Below are 18,688 nucleotides of genomic sequence, written 5' to 3'. Positions count from 1 at the left end.
GCTGTGAGTGCAGCAAGGAGGAGCTGGAGACTTGGGAAAAGTGTGCAAAAATATACACGTAGGCAGATGAGCATGATCAACTCCTGACTTGTGTTTGGAATTTGCCAGGTTGTTACCTGGTTTTCTTTCACTGTCTTTCCCACCATCTCCCTCCTTGCTGGGCGGTCTCTGCTTTGGGTGATGGGCAGGAGGTCTGCTGGAGGCAGACCGGTCTATCTGTAACTCCTGGGCTTGGAGGCTGCACATAGGCAACCTGTGCTGGGCAGATGGCTGGCTGAGCCTGAGCATCCTGCATGTCTGTTCTGGAAAGGTTTCTAGTCTTGATAAGTGCCTGAAAGAAACTCTTGGATGCTCAAGGACTGTGCTTTCACAACCAAAATGAGAGTTGCAACCTCCATCCGGAGGAGTGGCCCTTTCACCAGATGATATCCATCTCGGAGAGAGGGAAAGAAAGAAAGGGAAGAGGGTAGGCGGTGAGTAGGAAAAGAGATATCACTCCAGGTGGCTGTTGAATAGTCTTGTGATATGTCAAGCAGAAGACGCCCAAGGAATTGTCCTGACATGAGCTGCCCTGAATTGCCCCAAAGAGTTCACACCGGGCACTGTTGTCCTTTACAGCTGATTTTGATATACTGAGGATTTCCCAAGCCAGAAGCTCTCCAGGCAGAGGGTTGTGTCTCACCAGTAAAACCCTTGCCAAGGAGATCCCTTAGTGACGTTGGCCCATGACATTTCTTCAGCAGAGCAGATGGAAGGAGCCCTGCGAGCCCAGGGACCATTTTGGGAACAGCTCCTCTGGGCAGAGCTCAGCATCACCAAGGTGACTCTCAGAGCACTCTGGAGATGCAGTTCTCCAGGGTATCAAAGGAAGCAGATAAACTGACTCCAGTGCCGTCTGAACTGCTCATCTTCCACGTGTGTTGGGCACCAGCCTATGGACCCCAGGTGAGCTCATGCCACCATCTTTGGCCAAGTTCATACTGGCTCCCAGGGCACTTTTTGAGTCCAGAAAGTTTGGATGCTGTTGTCTGCTGGACAGTTTTCTTCGAGCTTCTCAACTTCCTGGGTGGAGGCCCAGAAAGGGGATGGGATGCTGAGATGGCCCTGGAGCTTCAGGCTGAAGCATCCAGTCCCTCGAGTCCCGGGAGGTTCGTGCGTCACTGCTGGTGAAATCCCCACCCAGTAGGGCTGGGAGAGGCAGGGATCATCCTAAACAAAAACAAGCCACCGGATGGGCTGCCAGTATTGCAAAAGGACATTTCACCTGCCTTGTCCTCCTCGGCTGCACAGGCAGGGAGACCCTCACTGCGCGGCAGCTGCCTGCTCGGCCAGGGTGGCTCCGGCTGCTGGAGCTGGGGACAAACCACCTCGTCAGGCTCGGGGACCACAGCAGCACAGAGATCCCTGCCAGCTCTCCTGCTGTGACATCACAGTGAGACATGACATCACAGTCCTGGTTCAATGACATCACTCCTTCTAATCCCTGTGTCACAGCTCTTGGTGGTGACATCACAGAGCAGGCTGGGCTGCAGAGTGTTCCTCTGGGTGCGGTGGATGCTGGCACGAGGTCCCAGGGCAGGAGCATACAGGTGCAGGTGTGACGGTGCCCAACATCGGGGTGCGGCACCTCAGTCAGGATGCCCAGATTGGTGCAGGGAGAGGGGACAACAGTGAGGCACTGCGGTGAGGATCAGAGCTTCACCTAAGATGGGTTGCACCTGCTCCTCATCCTTGACATGGACATGGTGACCAGGGCCTGGAGAGGCAGGGGAACATGTCACAGCCATCCCCACCTGCCCAGAGAGCCTGAATTTGGCGCCGTCCCCGCCGGCCCTCCTGCTGAGCGGGCAGCCAGCACAACGGGGGGATCGGAGCGGGGATGCACTCGCCTGGCTTTGCCTGGCCGGCTGCACGTGTGCTGTGCGGGGGCACCCAGCACCTGCCCGGGAAGGAGCTGATTCACACGGGGTGCTGGAAGCCGGGCTGCCGTGGGAAAGCGCGCCCGCCATGGCTCCCGAGCGCCAGGATTGCTTCAGCGGGGGTGCAGCCAAGATCCATTTCACAGAGGGCAGAGCAGATCTAGGCTGGGATTTACCAGTGACTAAGCGTGTGCTGGCAAGGGCTGCCCTAGCGTGAGAAAGGCAGCGCTGCTCCTCCTCCGAGGTGTGCCCGCTGCCGCCTTGCGACCCGCAGCCCTCAGGGGCACCGGGGCACCCCAGCATGCGACAGGAGCACGAGTGTCAGCGGCCCGGGCAGTGCTATGAGGTCTGTGAGGGCTGCAACTACCTGGCCCGCTTCTCCCAAGCTGAACTCACCCCTTTTCTCCCCCATGGCCCAGCACTTACACCGGCCACGTGGACGGGCAGGACAGCATGAGCAGAGAACCTGTGGCTCAGCCCGCTCGGCACATTGTCCCCAGGGCAGGGCTGGGGACTGGGGCAGAAGCTGCCACCCCCACCCTGAGCTGGGCACAGGGGCTGGGGGCGACCCCAAGATGTTGTGGGGGAGAAGCCGAAGCCTTCACTGTCGGGTTGTAATGCCCTGGTCGCAGTGGTTGCACCCCCCAGACAGTGTTCCGGGATGCTGCCATGTCCTGCTGTCTCACTGCCACAAAGATTTTTGGCCTTACATCCACCCCACTTCATGGGGTCCACGACTAATCCTGCCATGAGGGATCTGGGGAAACAAAACCTTCCCAAGGAGGAAAAACTCATCCCTCCCCCAGCAGAGAGGGTCCCCACATCCCTACCCTTAAAAGAAAAGCAAGACCCCCACAAAAAAATGCGCTGCATCCCCAAGCAGTGACACTGAGATGCAGAAGGCTGCAGGGAGCTGTGTCTCCAGGCCAAGCATTGAGCCCAAGGCTACCACTGGCCCCCGCACAGCAGCCACTCAGCGCAGCCTTATCGAGGTGGCAGACTGCCCTGCTTGCTTCATCTCTTCTGGCTCATTTTGGCAAGGTATTAAAAAATATTAATTGCAATTTTTTATTACAGCTAATTGGCACTGCTGCTAAGTGGCTTATCTGGCTCCTGAGCCTGCCCCGTGTTCTTGGGAAGCTGAGGGTGGCTAAGCCCTGGAGGCTGGGGAGATGGTGTGGGGCACAGAGCCTCATGGCAAGCGCCTGGCAGCCCTGGGCGAGTGGGAAATGCCAGGCTGCCCCTGGGCTGCCGGGGCATATCTGGCCCAGGGAGGTAGATTGCCCCTACTTTACAACAGTAATGAATTTTAGAGAAGCAGAGGAATTTGCCCGAGGTCGCTCCGTGCACCCAAGCAGGAGCCAGGAGCCCATGCACAGCATGCTGGCACTGCTGCCCAAACACCATGGCGTGCTCCAAACTGCCAAGGCTGGGCGTTAAGGTGGATTAGGTGTTTGTGATGGAGGGGAGATGAGCCCATGCCCACACAGGGTGCATGTCCATGCCTGGCAGGGAGGGTGCTGTTTGCCCCTTGGGCCCCCACCGTGCCCATCCTGGGTGGCAGCTCAATGGCCAGGTGGTTTGGGACCTCTCTGGGAGCCTCTGACACCCCGTGCACCTGGTGCAGCTGGTGCAGCTGGTGCTGCCTGTGTGCCCAGGAGGTGCCGTCCCACGTCTCTCCCACAGCCAGGCTCAACTCCCTTCTCCAGCATGCAGCCCCTTCCCCTGTTGTCACTGTCTCGGAGGAGTGGGGCCAGCCCAGCCAGAGCTTGGCACCCATCCCTGGGAGCTGCCCATCACCTCTGCCTGCCTGTTGCAATCCCACAAATCCCAGCAGGCACCCTGTGACCCACACGAGAGCTTTGGGTGCCTGCCAGGGTGGTGACATCAGTGGCTCCAGGTCCAGCCTGTGCAGGCTGGGATGTTCTTGAGCCTCAAAAGGACTGTCCCATCCTGCAGCATCAGCACTGACTCCACCATCAGAGCTGGCAGGGGTGGGAGCACAGCTCCACTGGGCAGCGGTATCGCAGTCTGTCCCACAGCTGAGGGTGACATCCGCCCTAAAAAAAAGAGCCTGTCTGTCTCCTTCCCTGCTCATCCCTGGATCCATCTGTGCTTCTCTTCCCTTTTTCTCAGCCATCTTTCAGGATGGATCTGACCCAGCTGATGATGCACTGCTGCCGCAGGCACAGCTGAGCCTGTAGAGAGCTGAGAGAAGGGGAGGCTAAGGTGTGAAAAGGAGCCAGTGAGTTCCAGTCCTCCTTAGTCCAGACAGCTGAAGCCTGAGGAGATCAGATCTGATCTGATGGTATCGGGTGGCCTCCACAGGTTGCAGTGTAACCCTCCCTCGCGTGAGGCTGGCAGTGAACTCCAAAGTGGCATCTCCTTTCTGATCAGATAACTCCAGCGGCTGCTCTGGCTCCGCACAAATTCAGGTTCACTCAAATAAGATCATCTTTCTGTTTCCCTGGGGTTTCACCCAGTTTCATTTCCCTGGGTTTGAACATGAGAGCGAGGAGGGTGCTTTGCCCTGTGCAGGGCAGGGAAGGCATGCTCAGCCCCCCACAGCACCAGTGCTTGTGGCTCGCCCCAGCATGAGCGAGGAGGAGACGGGCTGGTGAGCTGGAGCAGCGTGCAGGGGTCTGACTCACGTTTGCACGAGTAGCAGTTGTCTGATGCTTGCTGTGAAGATCAAGGGATCGCTGCAAAAATCCCTTTTAAAAGTGGTGGAGCGGCTTCCACGGCATTTGGGTGCTTTCAAGATTGCGCCTTGTCCATCTCTGTCTGTCTGTGCTGCTGCTCTGTGGGGCTGGAGAGGCACGGCTTCAGGGACCTAAGCCTGGGCATCCTTTTACGGCCAAATCATGCCCGGGCTGGGGAGCGTGTACCGGTTTTGTGGAGGCTGCTGGTGGAAATAACCTCCTCCTGCTGCAGAGCAGAGCCGGGACATGGTGGCAAGCTCATTTTCAAACAAATCATCCTCCCCCATCCTCCTTCAGGCAGCTGTGTGGGAAGAAGGGGCATATTGCACCTCGCCATGACCCCAGTGCTGCTCTAGCCAGCACGCCACAAACCGGCAGAGCTGCCACGGGCCCGCGCCAGTGCCTGGTCAGGAGGTGGAAAAACATTTCTGGTTTCAACAGGCTTTGGAGCAAAGCCCCAGGCAGGGAACTTGTTCTGGTCGGTGAAGTTATGCACCTCTCTCACTGCTTGCCTTTGGTGCAGTGTGCTCAAAATGCTCTGCAAGCAGAAAACAGCCCCTAAAAACAAATAGCTGATGAAAGGTGTTGCGGCACATCCCAGAACCCAGCTCCTGTCCAAGCAGGAAGGGGGAGAGGAAAGCAAAGCTGTCAGGGAGCTGGCTGCGATGCTCCCAGGGAGATTTAGTGCCAATTGCTTCTGGGCAAGCAGCCGCCTGCGGGTGCTCCTCGGCAGTGGGGTTTGGGGAGCTCCTTGAGGGGTTTGGTTCCCTAAGAGCTGGCACCTGGTGTGTGCAGGCACTTGGAGACCTCTCTGGGTGCGTTTAGGCAAACGAAAGGTGGGGTTAGAAAATGAGAATCGGCGCTCACGGTGCTGTGGCAGAGCCAGGCCAAGCACAGCTGGTTGAGACCCCAGCGTGTCTCAGGGTCCATGACCATCCTCCATAGCTTCTGTGAGACAAGAGAGAACAAATCTTGAAGCCACAGCCCAAACTTTGGGTGTTTGCTTGATGTTTTAAGGCAACCTCAGTTTCTGGTGTTCTCTGGCATTGTGTAGGGCTGGGGGGTGAGGTCTGCTGGGGGGGGTGGGCAGCAGTACCAGCAGCCTGGCATGAAGGTGTGGCTAAGAACTGTAAAGATGGAGTGCCTCTGGAGAGGAGGTTCTTGTGGCTTGTGAACCCCCAAATTTGTGTCTGCTGCCATTCTGCCACCCTCCTCTCAGTGGGACATGCCTTGCCTCAGTTTCCCTCTGCCATGATGCATGCGACAGGGGACTGCCCAGCCTCTGCTGGGGGTGCCCAGTGTGTGGCTGTGTGCTCCAGGCAGGCAGGAGATACCCGGGGAGCATGGCTGCCATCTCACCAACCTCCCACTCTCTCTTCTTCCAGGTGTGCAACTGCAACAAGTACCTGAAGGTCTCAAGGGAGAGGATGAGGCAGCTGGTGGAGGGCAGCAGGCAGGCGCTGGGGGATGGCAGTGCAGGTAAGTGGGTGGGCGCCGATGGCCAGGAGTGATGCTCCGACCCCGGCCCCCTCCCTGCGCTCCCACCTGGGACGAGCCGGACCGTCCTGCTTGGGCTGGGGAGACCCAGCCACCAACCTGCCACTGGGCACAGACCCACAGAGCTCTTCTGAGCCCGCTTCGTGCCTGGTTGAGCTTGCGTATACAGAGCACAGCTCCCAGCCTTCTACCCTGGCTGCCCTGCGCTGCCCTGCGAGGCACTGGGTCTTGCATGGGATTGCCCAGCCCAGGGTGGTTTGGTGACACGCCAGCAGTGGCTCAAGTGACAGCCTAAGGCTGTCGCCGCCTGACATGGCAAAAACTTGGGCTGCAAAATGCCTCCTGGCTGGCACTGCTGATGGTGCCTTTCTCACCTGCACAGTGCCTCTTAAACTAGGTCAGGCTGCGGGAGGAGTGAGTCAGTGCCGCCCGCTCAGCAAGGCTCTGGCGGGTTCGGCATGGAGGAAGGCTCCTCCATGCCCTGCCCCGAGCTGCATTGATCCCCCGCCATGCTCCTCCCCACAGGGAGCCACGTTTTGGTGGTGAGTGACACCCACTGCAGGCATGCCAGGATGGAAACGTGCCCCTCTCGCTGCTCCGATCCAGCCTGGGCTCTGCTGCCAGCCCTCGCATGCCTCACTTGCCATGCCTCAGTTTCCCCATCTGCTTGATAGGAGAGAGCGGTGTGAAGCAGCAGCTGCCAGGCGCTCCCGGCCAGCTGTGGCTTTGCTGGGAACCCCACGTGTGGCTCTGGGGATGAGGGACATGGTGGGGCTGCTTTTCCCATGGTGCCGGCAGCCTGGGAGCGCTGCACTTCCCAAAAGGCTGGGGCATCCTCTCCAGCGGTTTCTCTGGTGAGGGCACTCGCTGTGTGTGTACCTTGCCACCAGCCAGGCCTGTTCAGCCAGTTTTAGAGTATGGGAAATAGAAATGCTGTGGTTTGCATTCAGCCATGTGAGTGGTTTCCCCTCCCCCCTTCAGGATGGGGATGGTGGACCTGGGGGGATCTCACACAGCACCATTGTTTCTCCACACAGACTCTTCAGGGACCCCCTTGCTCTACCCTTTACACCATGTCTGCAACACCCCATGTCCCCATCGTGCCACGCAGCCTCTCGCTGGGTCCCCTGTGACCCTGGGGGTGTCTCATGGGGAAGGTCCCCTGTCTGCTGGGCTGGGTGGGAGCCCTGCACCAGGCATGCCAGGCATGACCTTATTGAGGAGCATCCTCCGACAGGGAGCATCCTCCGGCATGGTGCAGTCAGAGACCCAAGATACCACAATGTCCTTGGGGGGTTGGTGTTTTGCTGCAATGGAGACATAAAATAGAAGCTGTGATTCCTGGGCAAGTGGGCACAACTGGGCAGGTGGCACCTGACCCAAAGTGAAGACCCCTGGGGACTTGTCAAGGGGGTCCCTGGGGTTCCGGCCACCCTGTTGTTTCCATTTCTATTCAGATTCTGGTGGGGGCTACTGGGATTATGAGCATCAGTGTGACCTCAACTAGGTTGTCCCCAAAATGTCCCACTTTGGGTCAAGTTTTGTGGAAGAGAAACAGGGGAAGGGTGTGATGACAATGTCCTGCCGTCGCTTGGTGGGGACAGCAGTGGCGGTGGTACAGGCTGGGCAGCTAAAGTAGGTTCGTAAGGAAAATCTCAGTCGTTCCCCGATTTCCTTCACATTTTCCTTCTGGTGGTGGCAGGGACCAGCTCTGCCCTCGGCCATGGTCCAGTGCACGGGGCAGGGAGTTCAGCACCCACAGCCCCCAGCTGCTCGCCCACACCAGGACTGGCCCCTGCTCTGTGACTGCAGCCCAGGCCATGTCATCTCATTCATGCCACGGGGCATGGATTCACCCCCAGGACTGTGGCCAGATGCTGCTGCTTGGCAAGAAAATGCTTCTTCCCCCCTCCTGTTTCCCAGGCTGGGGAGGAGCAGGCAGGTGCAGTGGGAGCTACGAATGCCGGGGCACCCATCAGCTGTGGATGAGGATAGATCCTGCTGGACCAACACTCGACATAAGCCTGCAGCTGCCCAAGTGCTCCCAAGTCCCAGGGTCGGGCTGCAGACAGGCCGGGGCTGCTCACATTTTGGCTGCAAAACTTGGGCCAGTGCCACTCCGTTTGGCTCCTGGATTTTTATGGTAGGGCTTCCAAGTGATGAAAGGCAAATTATTCATCCTCACTCCAACTTGGACCTAGGGCTTTCCCAGGTTTTAGGCAACATTTTCCGTGACACAGCTGCATTTTCCCTGCATGAGGGCTTTGATGGAAGTGCTGGAAATAGTTTCAAGCCTGGACAGCTTTGCCCTGTGATGCCTTTTTCCCAGTGGGATGCTCTGAGCAGCTCTGGTGCCTGGAGCAGGCAGGGGATGGGGCAGAGAGAGGCAGCAGTGCTGTGGGTCACTACATGGCACAGGCAAGACCTCGCTGGAGGCTGTTGGCAGCATGCAGGCTCCCAAGTGACCCAGGGGGATGTATGTGTCACAGGCTCTCGTCTGGCCAGGGGAAGCTTCTTGCTTAGTCAGTGTGGTAAAACCATCCAGCACAGGGCCCCAGTGCTCTGGGGATGCTCTGCCACATGAAATCTGGTCCCTGGGAAAGGCAAGGATGGAGCACATTGGATCTGGTTAGGATTCGCCGAATGGAAAAGGCTGCTTTAATCATAAAATCAACCCTTACCATCTGAAACATTTTGCAAAACATGAAAACAACTGGTCCTGCTTTCCTTTGGGCTGCACTGCTAACCAGGCATGCTGGAGCCTCTGCTCCATGTTGGAGAGAGGTGGAGGAGCAGGCGCAGCAGCTGGGGGTGCTCGGGGACCCCAATGCAGCACTCTGGGGAGCCCCAAGTTGGGTGAGCATCCTCCCTGACCAGCTGCCAAAGCTGGTACTCAAGACCAGTGAGATCTGCACTACCCATCTTCTCTTCTAGTGTTGCATCCCGCAGGTGCAGGATAAGCCCCGGACAGCTCCACAGGCAACTGGAGGAGCAGCCGAGACATCCCTGTGCTGGGTGGCAGGATGGCATGGGGCTGGCAGGGCTCTGAGCAGCCCAGCTGGGGCACCCGCCTTGGCCCAACCAGCCCGAGTAGTGACTCAGGCTCTCTTTCCCTTCCTGGCCCTCAGCTCCGCGGTGAACCTGGCTGAAAGCTGGCAGAGGCAGCGTGCAGGCAGGCGGGAGGAAGAGCCGCAAGACCGCAGCATGGGGAAGGCCGTGCAGCAGTTCCGAGTTGGGGTGACACCAGTATGGTGCTGGGTCCCTCCTCTACGGCCGTGCACCAGGACGGCTGAGGGCATGGGCTGGTGGGACCTGCTTCCAGCGGCTATGATGCACAGCAGGAAGAGGTCACTGCATGTCCAAAGCCTTAAGGCTGGATGCAGTTTTTTCCTGCTGTGCTTCCCTGCCCTACAGCATTTGGCTTTGCTCTCTTCTTACTATGTAGGAAGGGCAGACGATCCCTGTGGTGTCCCAGGAGCACTCTTGCACCCATGGAGCAGCCTGTACATCCTCACTGCCTCACACCAGACCCAGCATGCAGGAGAAGCCAAGGCACCCTGGGTGCCTCAGGCTGCTCTGCACGCTTCTGCAAGGATGGGGACGGGTCCCCGACAGGCTGCACCCAAGGACCCAGGGGCTCCCCAGCCCCCTTCATGCTCAGACCGGGCAACCCCATGCATTTAGGCTCTGTTCCCACTGGGGTGCAGTGGGGTAACGGGAGCATGCTCATGTCTGTACCTGAGTGGGGCAGGAATGGGGACTGAGGAGCTGCAGCATTGGGGCTGGGAGTGGGGGCTGCGGTGCTGAGACCGGCCAGAAACAGCCCCCCAGGCTCGGCTGGGTCCCACTCTGCCAGCTCCCACTCTTCCAAAGAATTTTGTTTGCTCATATGAAAAACCACTGCCAGGCTGGGAAGCTGGTGACATGTTTGTGGCTGTGGGTTTGCAGAGCTCTGCGTGTACCCGCTGACAGTGGTGTTGTGCCAAACGCTCCCCGGGCAGGAGCTGGGGATGGTTTGGTGCTCCTGCCCGGCGCTAGGCGCAGGAGCTGGCAGGGTTTTCTCCCACAGCAGCACGGGGAGATGAAAGCAACTGAAGGTGCCTCTTGCCTTAAGCTCATCCTCCCTCCTCCGCCCTGCGAACATCTTAAGATCGTGGCCAGGCTGCTGCAGCCCAGGTTGCACAATCCTGGGTCCTTTGTCCTTTGCTTATCTGCCTTATTGAGGAGGGAAAGATAACCAGGCATCTTCAGTGCCCTGCAATCCAGTGTGTTTCTCAGGCTCATAACTCCTCTTATCGGGTTCAATCTCTCACCGCAGCAAGGTTTCCCATGCACCTTTGTACTCCAAGAATGCTCCCAGGTCTGCTTTCAGCCTTGTGCAAAGCCTTTACGATGTGCGCTTTCTCCAAAACACCTCAGCCTTAATTGCCTAATTACAGACGAGTCTCCCGTGTGTGTGGCTGCGATGACAGCTGGGTGCGGCTGCCAGGCTGGGAGAAGGGCTCTCAGCTTGCACAAGTGCTGCCAGACCCAAGTGCCTCTCGGGAGGTGGCAGGAGGCTGCGGTTCCTGCTCCAGAGCCGCAGGGCAAGCGCCAGGTCCCCCGCCTGAGCCAGCTGGGACAAGTACCCAGCTCCTCGCCCCAAGGCCTTGGTCTTAGCTGGGGTGACACAGAGGGACCTGGGCTAGAAACGGGGCCTGGGGGGCAGGTTTTTGTGCAGAAGTACCCAGCTCCCCTGGGGAGTTTGGGTTACCGGAGAGTGCCATGACAGTGAAGCCCCAAGGGTGCCCAGGGCTCACACACGTGGGGACGGGTTGTTTCCAGCCAAATCAGGGCTGTGTGGTCTGGGGAAGGGGAATTGGGCACAGGTTCAAAGGAGGTTTGCCCTGATCCTGCTCTGTCCTGGCTTCCCAGGCCCTGCTGTGGCCCCTGTCCCGCAGTGGGGGGGTCCCAGTGCTGTCCCAGTAATGCTGACCCAGGACTCCTGCATTGCAGCTGACAGAATAGGCTGTAGGGACTATAGGTCACTGGTGTCACCATCACGGTGGCCTTTCAATGACCCCCACACCGCTAAGGGCCCCTCTGTGGGCAGGGGAGGGTGCACATCCCCCTGCCTGCTGGAGGCAGCCCGTGCCCTGTCCCATGTCCCTCCCGCTGGGCTCAGTGCCCCCCACCCATGAGCAGGACCTCACAGTGGGGCACGCGGAGCTATGGCTCCTGTCCCATCCCTGGGGTCTTTGGGACAAGTCACTTTGCCCACCACAGCCCCCCTGTTGTAATAGTTCTCATCCAGAGCTCATGTGGGACCATCCCTGGATGCTGCTGTGCCCTTGGGGCACACACCCCTGGCTCTTTGTCCCCTGGGGTGAAGGTAGTATTGGTTTTCAGGCGCCAGGAACCCTGCAGTGCCCCAGGGCGTGAGATGTGGCTTTGGCGTGGGTCTTCCCCACTGTCACGGTGCTGGGGGCTGGGGGCTGAAGGAAGGCGATCCCTCCCAGGCTGGCGGGGCTCCTGCTGCACCCCACCTTGCAGACCGTGGGGCCAGCCCGGCTCTGGGGCACGTGGCAGTGGTTTGGGCACAAAGTGGGGCTGCTACGGAGGTGACAAGTGCATCATGTCCTGGGCTGCAGAGGTGGGATCCCACTGCTGAGGGTAGCCTTGCTCAGCCCAGGGACATAACTTGACGCAGAAATAAGCAGAATTGGAGTCCTGCAGTATCCCCTTTCCCCTGGACATTGCAGCACCTGCTGGAAGTCCTAGGTGGGACAGGGGACAGTTTATGCTATTCCCATGGGGTATTAATTCCCATGGACGAGCAGGGGTGGGCAGATGCTGGAGATGTGAGTGGGCAGCACGTGCAAGGGCAGGGTATGGTCGCAGCTTGTGGGGAGGGCAGGAGGAGACGGCCTTGTGCTGAGCAGGGCTGCTGGGCTGGGGACAGCACCAGGGGATGGGGACAACCCTTGCTGCCTGTGGAGCTCTGCGGCACTGACATGTGTGGGTGCTCAACCCCAGGGTGCTGGGGGAGCTGCAGGAGGGCTCAGCCTCCCATTGGGCTCTGTCATCCCCAGTGTGACCCAGGCAAGAGGGGGAGAGGTGAGCGAGAGGCAAAAGGCTTTTTATTTTCAAGATGTTTTATAATGGGATTATTAGTTCCCAAGAGGTGTTTCGAATTGATTTGGTAAGGAATCACTTTCATTTCTCCTCCTCAGAGATGCGGTGGGAATCCAGCCTTTGGTGCAAACAGTCACAGAGCTCTGGAAACTGTAGATCTGAAAAACTCCCAGCATGCTGGAAGGACACACTCAGCTCCCCTGGGCCCCACGCACCCCACACATGCCTTTTGCTCCGTCTCCGGCGTAACTCCACAGCGCGCAGCATCCCGGTGAGACGAGCTGCAGCCCCATGGGAGCAGCAGCTCTGCCAGGGAGGGGTCTGCCTATCTTAAGGGGGTGAAAGAAACCCCTTCTTCAAAAAATCCCTTCTTTTCCCCAGGAAAACCCTTTTTTTCTGGGGGATCTGACCTTTTCCCAGTGCGGTTTTCACTGCATGCCCGGCTGGCACCCCGTGCCTGGCGCCCGGTGGCCCTTTGACCACAGCAGCAAGGGGAGGGCAGGCATCTTCAAAAGCTCTGGAAAGAATTTGGTGGGAGGGGGAGAAGGGGTTTTACAAGCTCCCATTCAAAAATGGTCACTTTGAAGTGATGTAGCATTTTCAACCCTTTGAAGAGCCACAATAAGGAGGGGGCTGGTGCAAGTGAAAGGCAAAACTGCTGGGTGACCATCACAGCCTTTCTATCCCCAGGCTTTTAAGGGAAGAAATTTTCCTCCCTGCCTGCCTTTTTCTCACAAGCCCGGGGGGGTGGCATTGAGGTGTTTGGGGGAGCTGGAGGTTTCACCCCCCCTCCCATGCAGAGGAGGGGATCTGCAGTTGGTTTTGCCCCCCAGCAGCACGGCAGCTGATGGAGTGTGTCGGAAGGGAGAGCAAATTGCCTGGGATTCCTGCAGGAGCATCAAGCATCCATGCCCTGGCGCTGGCAGGGCTGGGGTGCTGCAAGTTTGGGCCCGTGAAATTTCTGGGGGCCTCCGTGGTGGGGAAAGGTGTTCATGCAGCATAGGCGCTGGCTGCTAGCAGTATCATTTCAATTACGGTTGGATCTAAAAGTCCCAGCCAAGATGCAGGTTCCTCCCATCAGGGTCCTGGAGGCACACGCAGAGGCCTGGTGCTTGAGAGCAGACACGATGAATAGAAAAGGGGAATAAAGGCAGATTTGTGTCCATGTGTTACAAACTGAAGATAAACAAGTGGTGGCCCAGGATTTTGCAGGGAGTCTGTGGTTTGTGTGCTTGGAGGCACATCCTGCAGCTTGGCCTTCTCGGCGAGCCAGTCCCTGCATTCCCAGGCTGAGGCCGCCCCATGCCATCTTGTAGCACAGGGCAGAAGGAGGCAGGGATGGGGCAAGGACAGAACCTCTACCTCCTGCCATGGGGATCTGCCACCTGCTGACAGGCTCTGACCCAGTGAAACCCCCGGGAATGGGGCTCTTCCTCCATGTCCCTGCTCTGGCCAGCTCAGAGATCTCCTGAGAGCAGCCCGGGTGCTTCACCACATGTCAAAAACTGGAGAAAATGGGAAATTGAAGTCACTGTTTTTAATCTGAGAATGGATGTTTGTGTCCCAAGCAAACGCAGATGATGAAGGAAAGGCATATCCATGAGTGGAGCTGCAGGGCACTTGCCCAGGGCACAGCAATGGTGAGCCCAGCTCTTGGCTGGTGGCTGGGACTGGGCTCGGGGCTGCTTCCCCTCACGTTGTGGCAGCAGCCCCCAAACCTGTGCCGCTCCTAGGCTGCTGTCCTGTGGTCCAGGGCTGGTCTGCAAAACCACCCTGAGAACATCTGCAGTGACAGCCTTGACCCTGAGTGTGTCTGTTTGTCTGTTGGGAATGGGGGGTGACTGTGCCCTACCCCCTTGGGCTGGTCATCTCCTCTGGGGAGTTGTGGAAGGTCTTGGGGGGCTCTGGGGAGCCCCCCTGAACCAGGGGCTGGTGTGACCTGAGCCTCCCACACCTCTCCCAGGCTGCGGCTCTTTCTGCTCGTGCGGCAGCAGGTCCAGGCCCTGCCAGGCAGCCATGGGGTAGCTCTGCCGAGATGGGGTGGCTGTCCCAGGGCTGTCCTTAGTCTTGCTTTCCCCCACAACAATTGCCAGCATATCCGCAGCACTGGGATGCAGGGAAGAGCCAGCTGGGACGGCTGGTGTGCCTCTCTGTCACAGCTGGCTCCTGACCAGGCTCCCTCTGATCCTCGAAAGGGGCAGGCTGGATGCCCCAGAGGTGCCGCTGGAGTGATGCAGGATGCCTTTTGTTGTCTTAATTGATGTCTAGGCAGGACAAGTCCCCCCCTGCCAAAAATGAGTCATCCCACAGCAATAACTGCAGCCGGTGTCCCCGAATGCCAGGCATCCTGATGGATGGGAGACAGCTCAGCCCTTGGCTTCCGCAGCCCGGATCCAGCAACCTGCTGTGCCCCGGCCACGGGCAGCGAGAGCCTGCATTGAGCTGCCAAAAATGCCGTGGAGTTTGTGGAGCTTGGTTTGCGATGGCAGTGATCCGCCTGCCTGGTGGGGCCAGGGCTCGGGGCATGTGGGGACAGCTCACAGGACATGGCCCCACATTGCGCCCCATGGTACCCCTTGCCTGGGTTAATGCGATGCGAGGTGGATGTCACGCGTACCCCAATGCCCAGCATCCTCGGGCAGGCCAGGAGAGTTGGGGGTGTCTAAGCAGTGCAGACAGCTATTAGTGGTGTTTTTTTCATTAAAGCAGCAGTAAGGGCTTCTCTTGCTGTTTGCTTGCCCTGTAATGTGGCTCAGGGAGGGCACAGCCCATCTTGGAGAGCAGCCTTGCTCAACCTGCGACAGGGAGGCAAACCATTGCACCCAGTACAGCAGCAGCACTGGTGCAGTTACCCAGACTGGAATAGCTCCCAAGACCATGGCAGACACCACTGCTGCCTAGGCAGCAGCAGGACATGGTGGAGGAGGTGCCGGGTGGCTGCTGGGGAGCAGGAGGCTGGACAGGTGCCATGCTCAGAGCAGGCAATTGGTGGATGCTGGTGGCTACCTTTTCCCAAATTCATGGGATGCTCCTCCCCGAGATGCAGGGCAGAGCCTGGACTCCCTGCAGGGATGACAGGCCCCTCACAAGGGTCATTCATGTGGCTGAGCACAAACCCCGCTCATCACACCAGTGCCTGATGGTTTATCTGCTGTCTCCTCTCCCTGCAGGCTGCCTGGCAAGGAGCAAGGAGAAGCCCAGCCAGAGCTGCGATGCTGCCATGCCAGCCTGCAATGCAGCCCAGCCCGGTTACACCCTGCACAGTGAATGGCCTGAGGGACTGGACCAGTGCGGGGCGTCCATGGTGCTGGCGGGGGGCACAGTCCTGCAGGTTGCTGCCATCCCCCCTGGGGTGCTGGACAAACCCGAGCTCACCGACTTCTACTGCTGCACCCGCTGCGGGAAGGTGTTTTGGGAAGGGTCCCATTTTGGACGCGTTGTCTCCCAGTTTCAGGATGTTCTTGTCACTGCTGGGGATGAGCATCTGTGAGCTGAGCTGAGGGATGGAGACTGCAGGGGTGAACCTGGAGACTCCCCATTGAACCTCAGCAGGTTTTGGGCTGTGGGTTTGCAGTGTGAGGCTGGAAGTGGGGGGGCTCTCATTTCGGGATCTGCCATGGAGGGGACCGTCACATTTGCACTGATGGTTCATGACAGCCCAAAAATACATGGCCTCCATGAGATCATTAAATCAGAGGTGGCCGGGGAATGGACCCTTTGCTTTATTTCTGCCTTCCTCCAGGCTGGGCATGAGTGGCAGAGCTCTCCAAAACGTCACTCAGGCAGTGCTGACCCCATGGCACTCATCAGTCCCCAGCACCCTTGCCCCAGTGCCGCTCTACTGAGTCACTTGCATTGGGGAGCCAAGACCCACATCCCCAACAGCAGCACGGGGAGAGAGAGCATCTTCGGTGCCGAGTGCTCCCCTGCCTGTGGGACACATGTCACGCCACAACCCATCCCCAGCGTCCCCTCTCACCCTGGTCCAGCTCTCCCAAAATCTCTCCCGGCATTCCTCGGAGGTGAGGGGTGGGTGCAGGCGTAGGGTTCGGGGGGGGGCACTGAGCACTGCTGGGCAGTCACAGGAAAACCTCTGGGTGCACCACAATGCCTGCTGGCACTCGCACCACACCACACTGGAGCCAGGGATGCCCCAGCAGAGCTGGACTGGTCTGGGGTGGGGGTTCCCATTGGTGCCAAAGCTGTTTGATGGGTCCATCAAGCCACCCCGCCATGCCTGGGGCTCTGTGAGGCATGCACGGGAGTGACAGTGAAGTGTGTGGTACCACCACCAGGACCTAGGGTCAGCAGTGGGACTAGCCAGCATCCAGAGGAGGCTGCACGGGCCAGTGGGGGGACCAGGCAAGGCAAGGAGCCCAGCCAGGTTGGTCCTGCAGCTCCGGGCACTGCCATCTGATGCTTCCCGGTCCAGGGACAGGCTTAAACCACTCCACCCTGCAACTGAAGAGCATTTGCAGAATTCCTCCTCTAATCCCGGTTAACGGCCAGGCCCTGATGTTACTGCTAAGAGTGCCCGAGGGGCTCTTGGCTGAAGTGTGACATTTACGGGGGACCAGCGAAATGCCTGCCAGGGCAGTTTACGCTGCAATGCGAGACTTGCTTTCCCTCTCCAAGCGCTCCTGGCCATGCGATGCCAGGGGCTGCTTCCCCCCAGGGACATCTCACCCCCTGGCTCAGCCCTTTGGCAAAAAAAATCATTTTCTACTTTAAACATTTCTCTTTCTATAAGCTCCTGCCTGGCTGTTAATACAAGTGGCCCTAAAAGCTGACTGTCCCCACACTGTGCCCATCTTCACTCCCCAGCAGCCCCTGCGAGTCCTGGCCATGGGCATGACTGCCTGGTGACACTTCCCATGGTCACAGTGTGCCATTTTGTCCTGATTTCCATCAGAAGATGGCAGAGGACTCCTGTGCCCACCATATGGCCACCCCTCTGTCCCCATCTCCCTCACAGCCCTGCCAGGGCCACACACCGCCCCTCGTTTGCTGCCGTGGAAGGCTAGTTTCTTTCAAGTGGAAGCATAAAATAGTGGCACCTCCTTCACTGGTGATGAATGAAGTTGAGGCGGATGCTAGCAGCACTGTGATGGCAGGGCTGTGACCATGGCAGCACGCACCACTAGCCCTGCCTGTGCTTAAAGGTAAGGACCTGTTTTGGCAGGGCAGGGATGCTGAGCCTGGCCCCTTCCCATCAGGACACACTGAGGTGTGAGTCCAGCTCTGACCAGAAGCAGCTATGAGGATTTGTGTTTCCCAGGGGGTTTGGGGGCTTATTTTCCCTCCTTCTCTGTGCATGAATTGGCGGAACTTGGAGAGAAAGCTTCCTCCATCACTGAGCATCACCATCATCACCACAGCAGTGTCTGCTGGACTGTGTTCATGGACCAGCAAAACCCCCCTGCCCCAGCCACTGCTCTGCTTGCGGAGTGACGGATGTGCTGCAGTGCAGTGGTTAGTATTTTGACACTAGCTGCTGCAGATTGGCCTTAAATCCACTTTTTCTCTCCTCTCAGTCTGGTTTCGGAGGTTGCAAAGCAAAGCCTCACTGATGATGCCCCAACCAGAGATGTCCATGCCCGGCACAGTGCAGCCCCTACACACGGAGGACTCAGGGACCACATCTCCTGCTGCCGAGTCTTTGGCTATGTGGGGATGCTGGGTTTGGGGGGATTTCCCTGGGGAATCACTGCATTGCTGCCTCTCCTCTCCTCTCCTCTCCTCTCCTCTCCTCTCCTCTCCTCTCCTGCCCAGCCCATGGTGGAGGGCTGGCAGGTTCTGTGCTTCCCACAGAGTCACAGCCAGGGATGGTCACATCTGTCCCCAATAATCCCCTTGCCCCTGGACCCCCTGCAGCCCAGCCATGCCGTGGCACTGCCTGGCTTCCCCAGGGACTGGTGGCCATTCATCCTCCCAGGCTGGTGGGTGCAAGGCACTGGAGCTCACCACCCAAAAATGGTCTGTTTGAGCAAAACCTTCCCACCCCACTACCTACATAACCTCCCTCTCCATCTTTCTTGGTTTGCCCTGGAGATGGCTGCTTCTTCCAGAGATGGGCAGAAGAAAAAGAGGGATTTTCCCACTTGGCTGGAGGGTCCCAGAGCCCGGCACACCTTCCTGAACGCGCATTGACACCTCCAGCCATGGGGATTATTTCTCCTAATGGGATTAGAATGCCTTCTGCTGATCTCACCCTTGGTGGCCATCATTTTTCCATCGATTCTTTCTGTTTCCCTCCTCAGTTGCCTACATTCTTTGCATATAACCTGAAGGAGTTGTGTTTCATGTCCTGGTTTTCCAGCCCTGCACTCTCTTGAGGTGTTAATGTGTTTTTCTTAATTCCCTCTTCAGCTAAAATTGGAATTTCCTCTTTGCTTTTACCCCCAGGTCATTTTTGTCATATTTCTGGTGCAACAGTTTGGGGCCAAGTGGTGAGGG

At 58.3% G+C, this 18,688-nt stretch overlaps 1 protein-coding gene across 4 annotated transcripts in view; it reads left to right on the top strand.

Moving 5' to 3' along the window:
* EXD3 (exonuclease 3'-5' domain containing 3) overlaps positions 1–15,945 on the top strand; it is a 297,113-nt gene extending 281,168 nt beyond the window's left edge. For all 4 annotated transcript variants that reach the window (XM_069770627.1, XM_069770649.1, XM_069770643.1 and 1 more), the window contains 2 exons: positions 6,007–6,100; positions 15,403–15,945. In XM_069770627.1, the coding sequence (XP_069626728.1) occupies positions 6,007–6,100; positions 15,403–15,722 (414 nt within the window). In that variant the 3' untranslated portion in view covers positions 15,723–15,945. The remainder of the gene's footprint in view (positions 1–6,006; positions 6,101–15,402) is intronic.
* The last annotated feature ends 2,743 nt before the right edge of the window (positions 15,946–18,688 follow it).

This window comes from Haliaeetus albicilla, chromosome 26 (genome assembly GCF_947461875.1).
Source record: "Haliaeetus albicilla chromosome 26, bHalAlb1.1, whole genome shotgun sequence".
Taxonomy (NCBI): domain Eukaryota; kingdom Metazoa; phylum Chordata; class Aves; order Accipitriformes; family Accipitridae; genus Haliaeetus; species Haliaeetus albicilla.
Note: the sequence above shows the minus strand (reverse complement) of the source record. Positions and strands in the feature narration are given on the sequence as shown.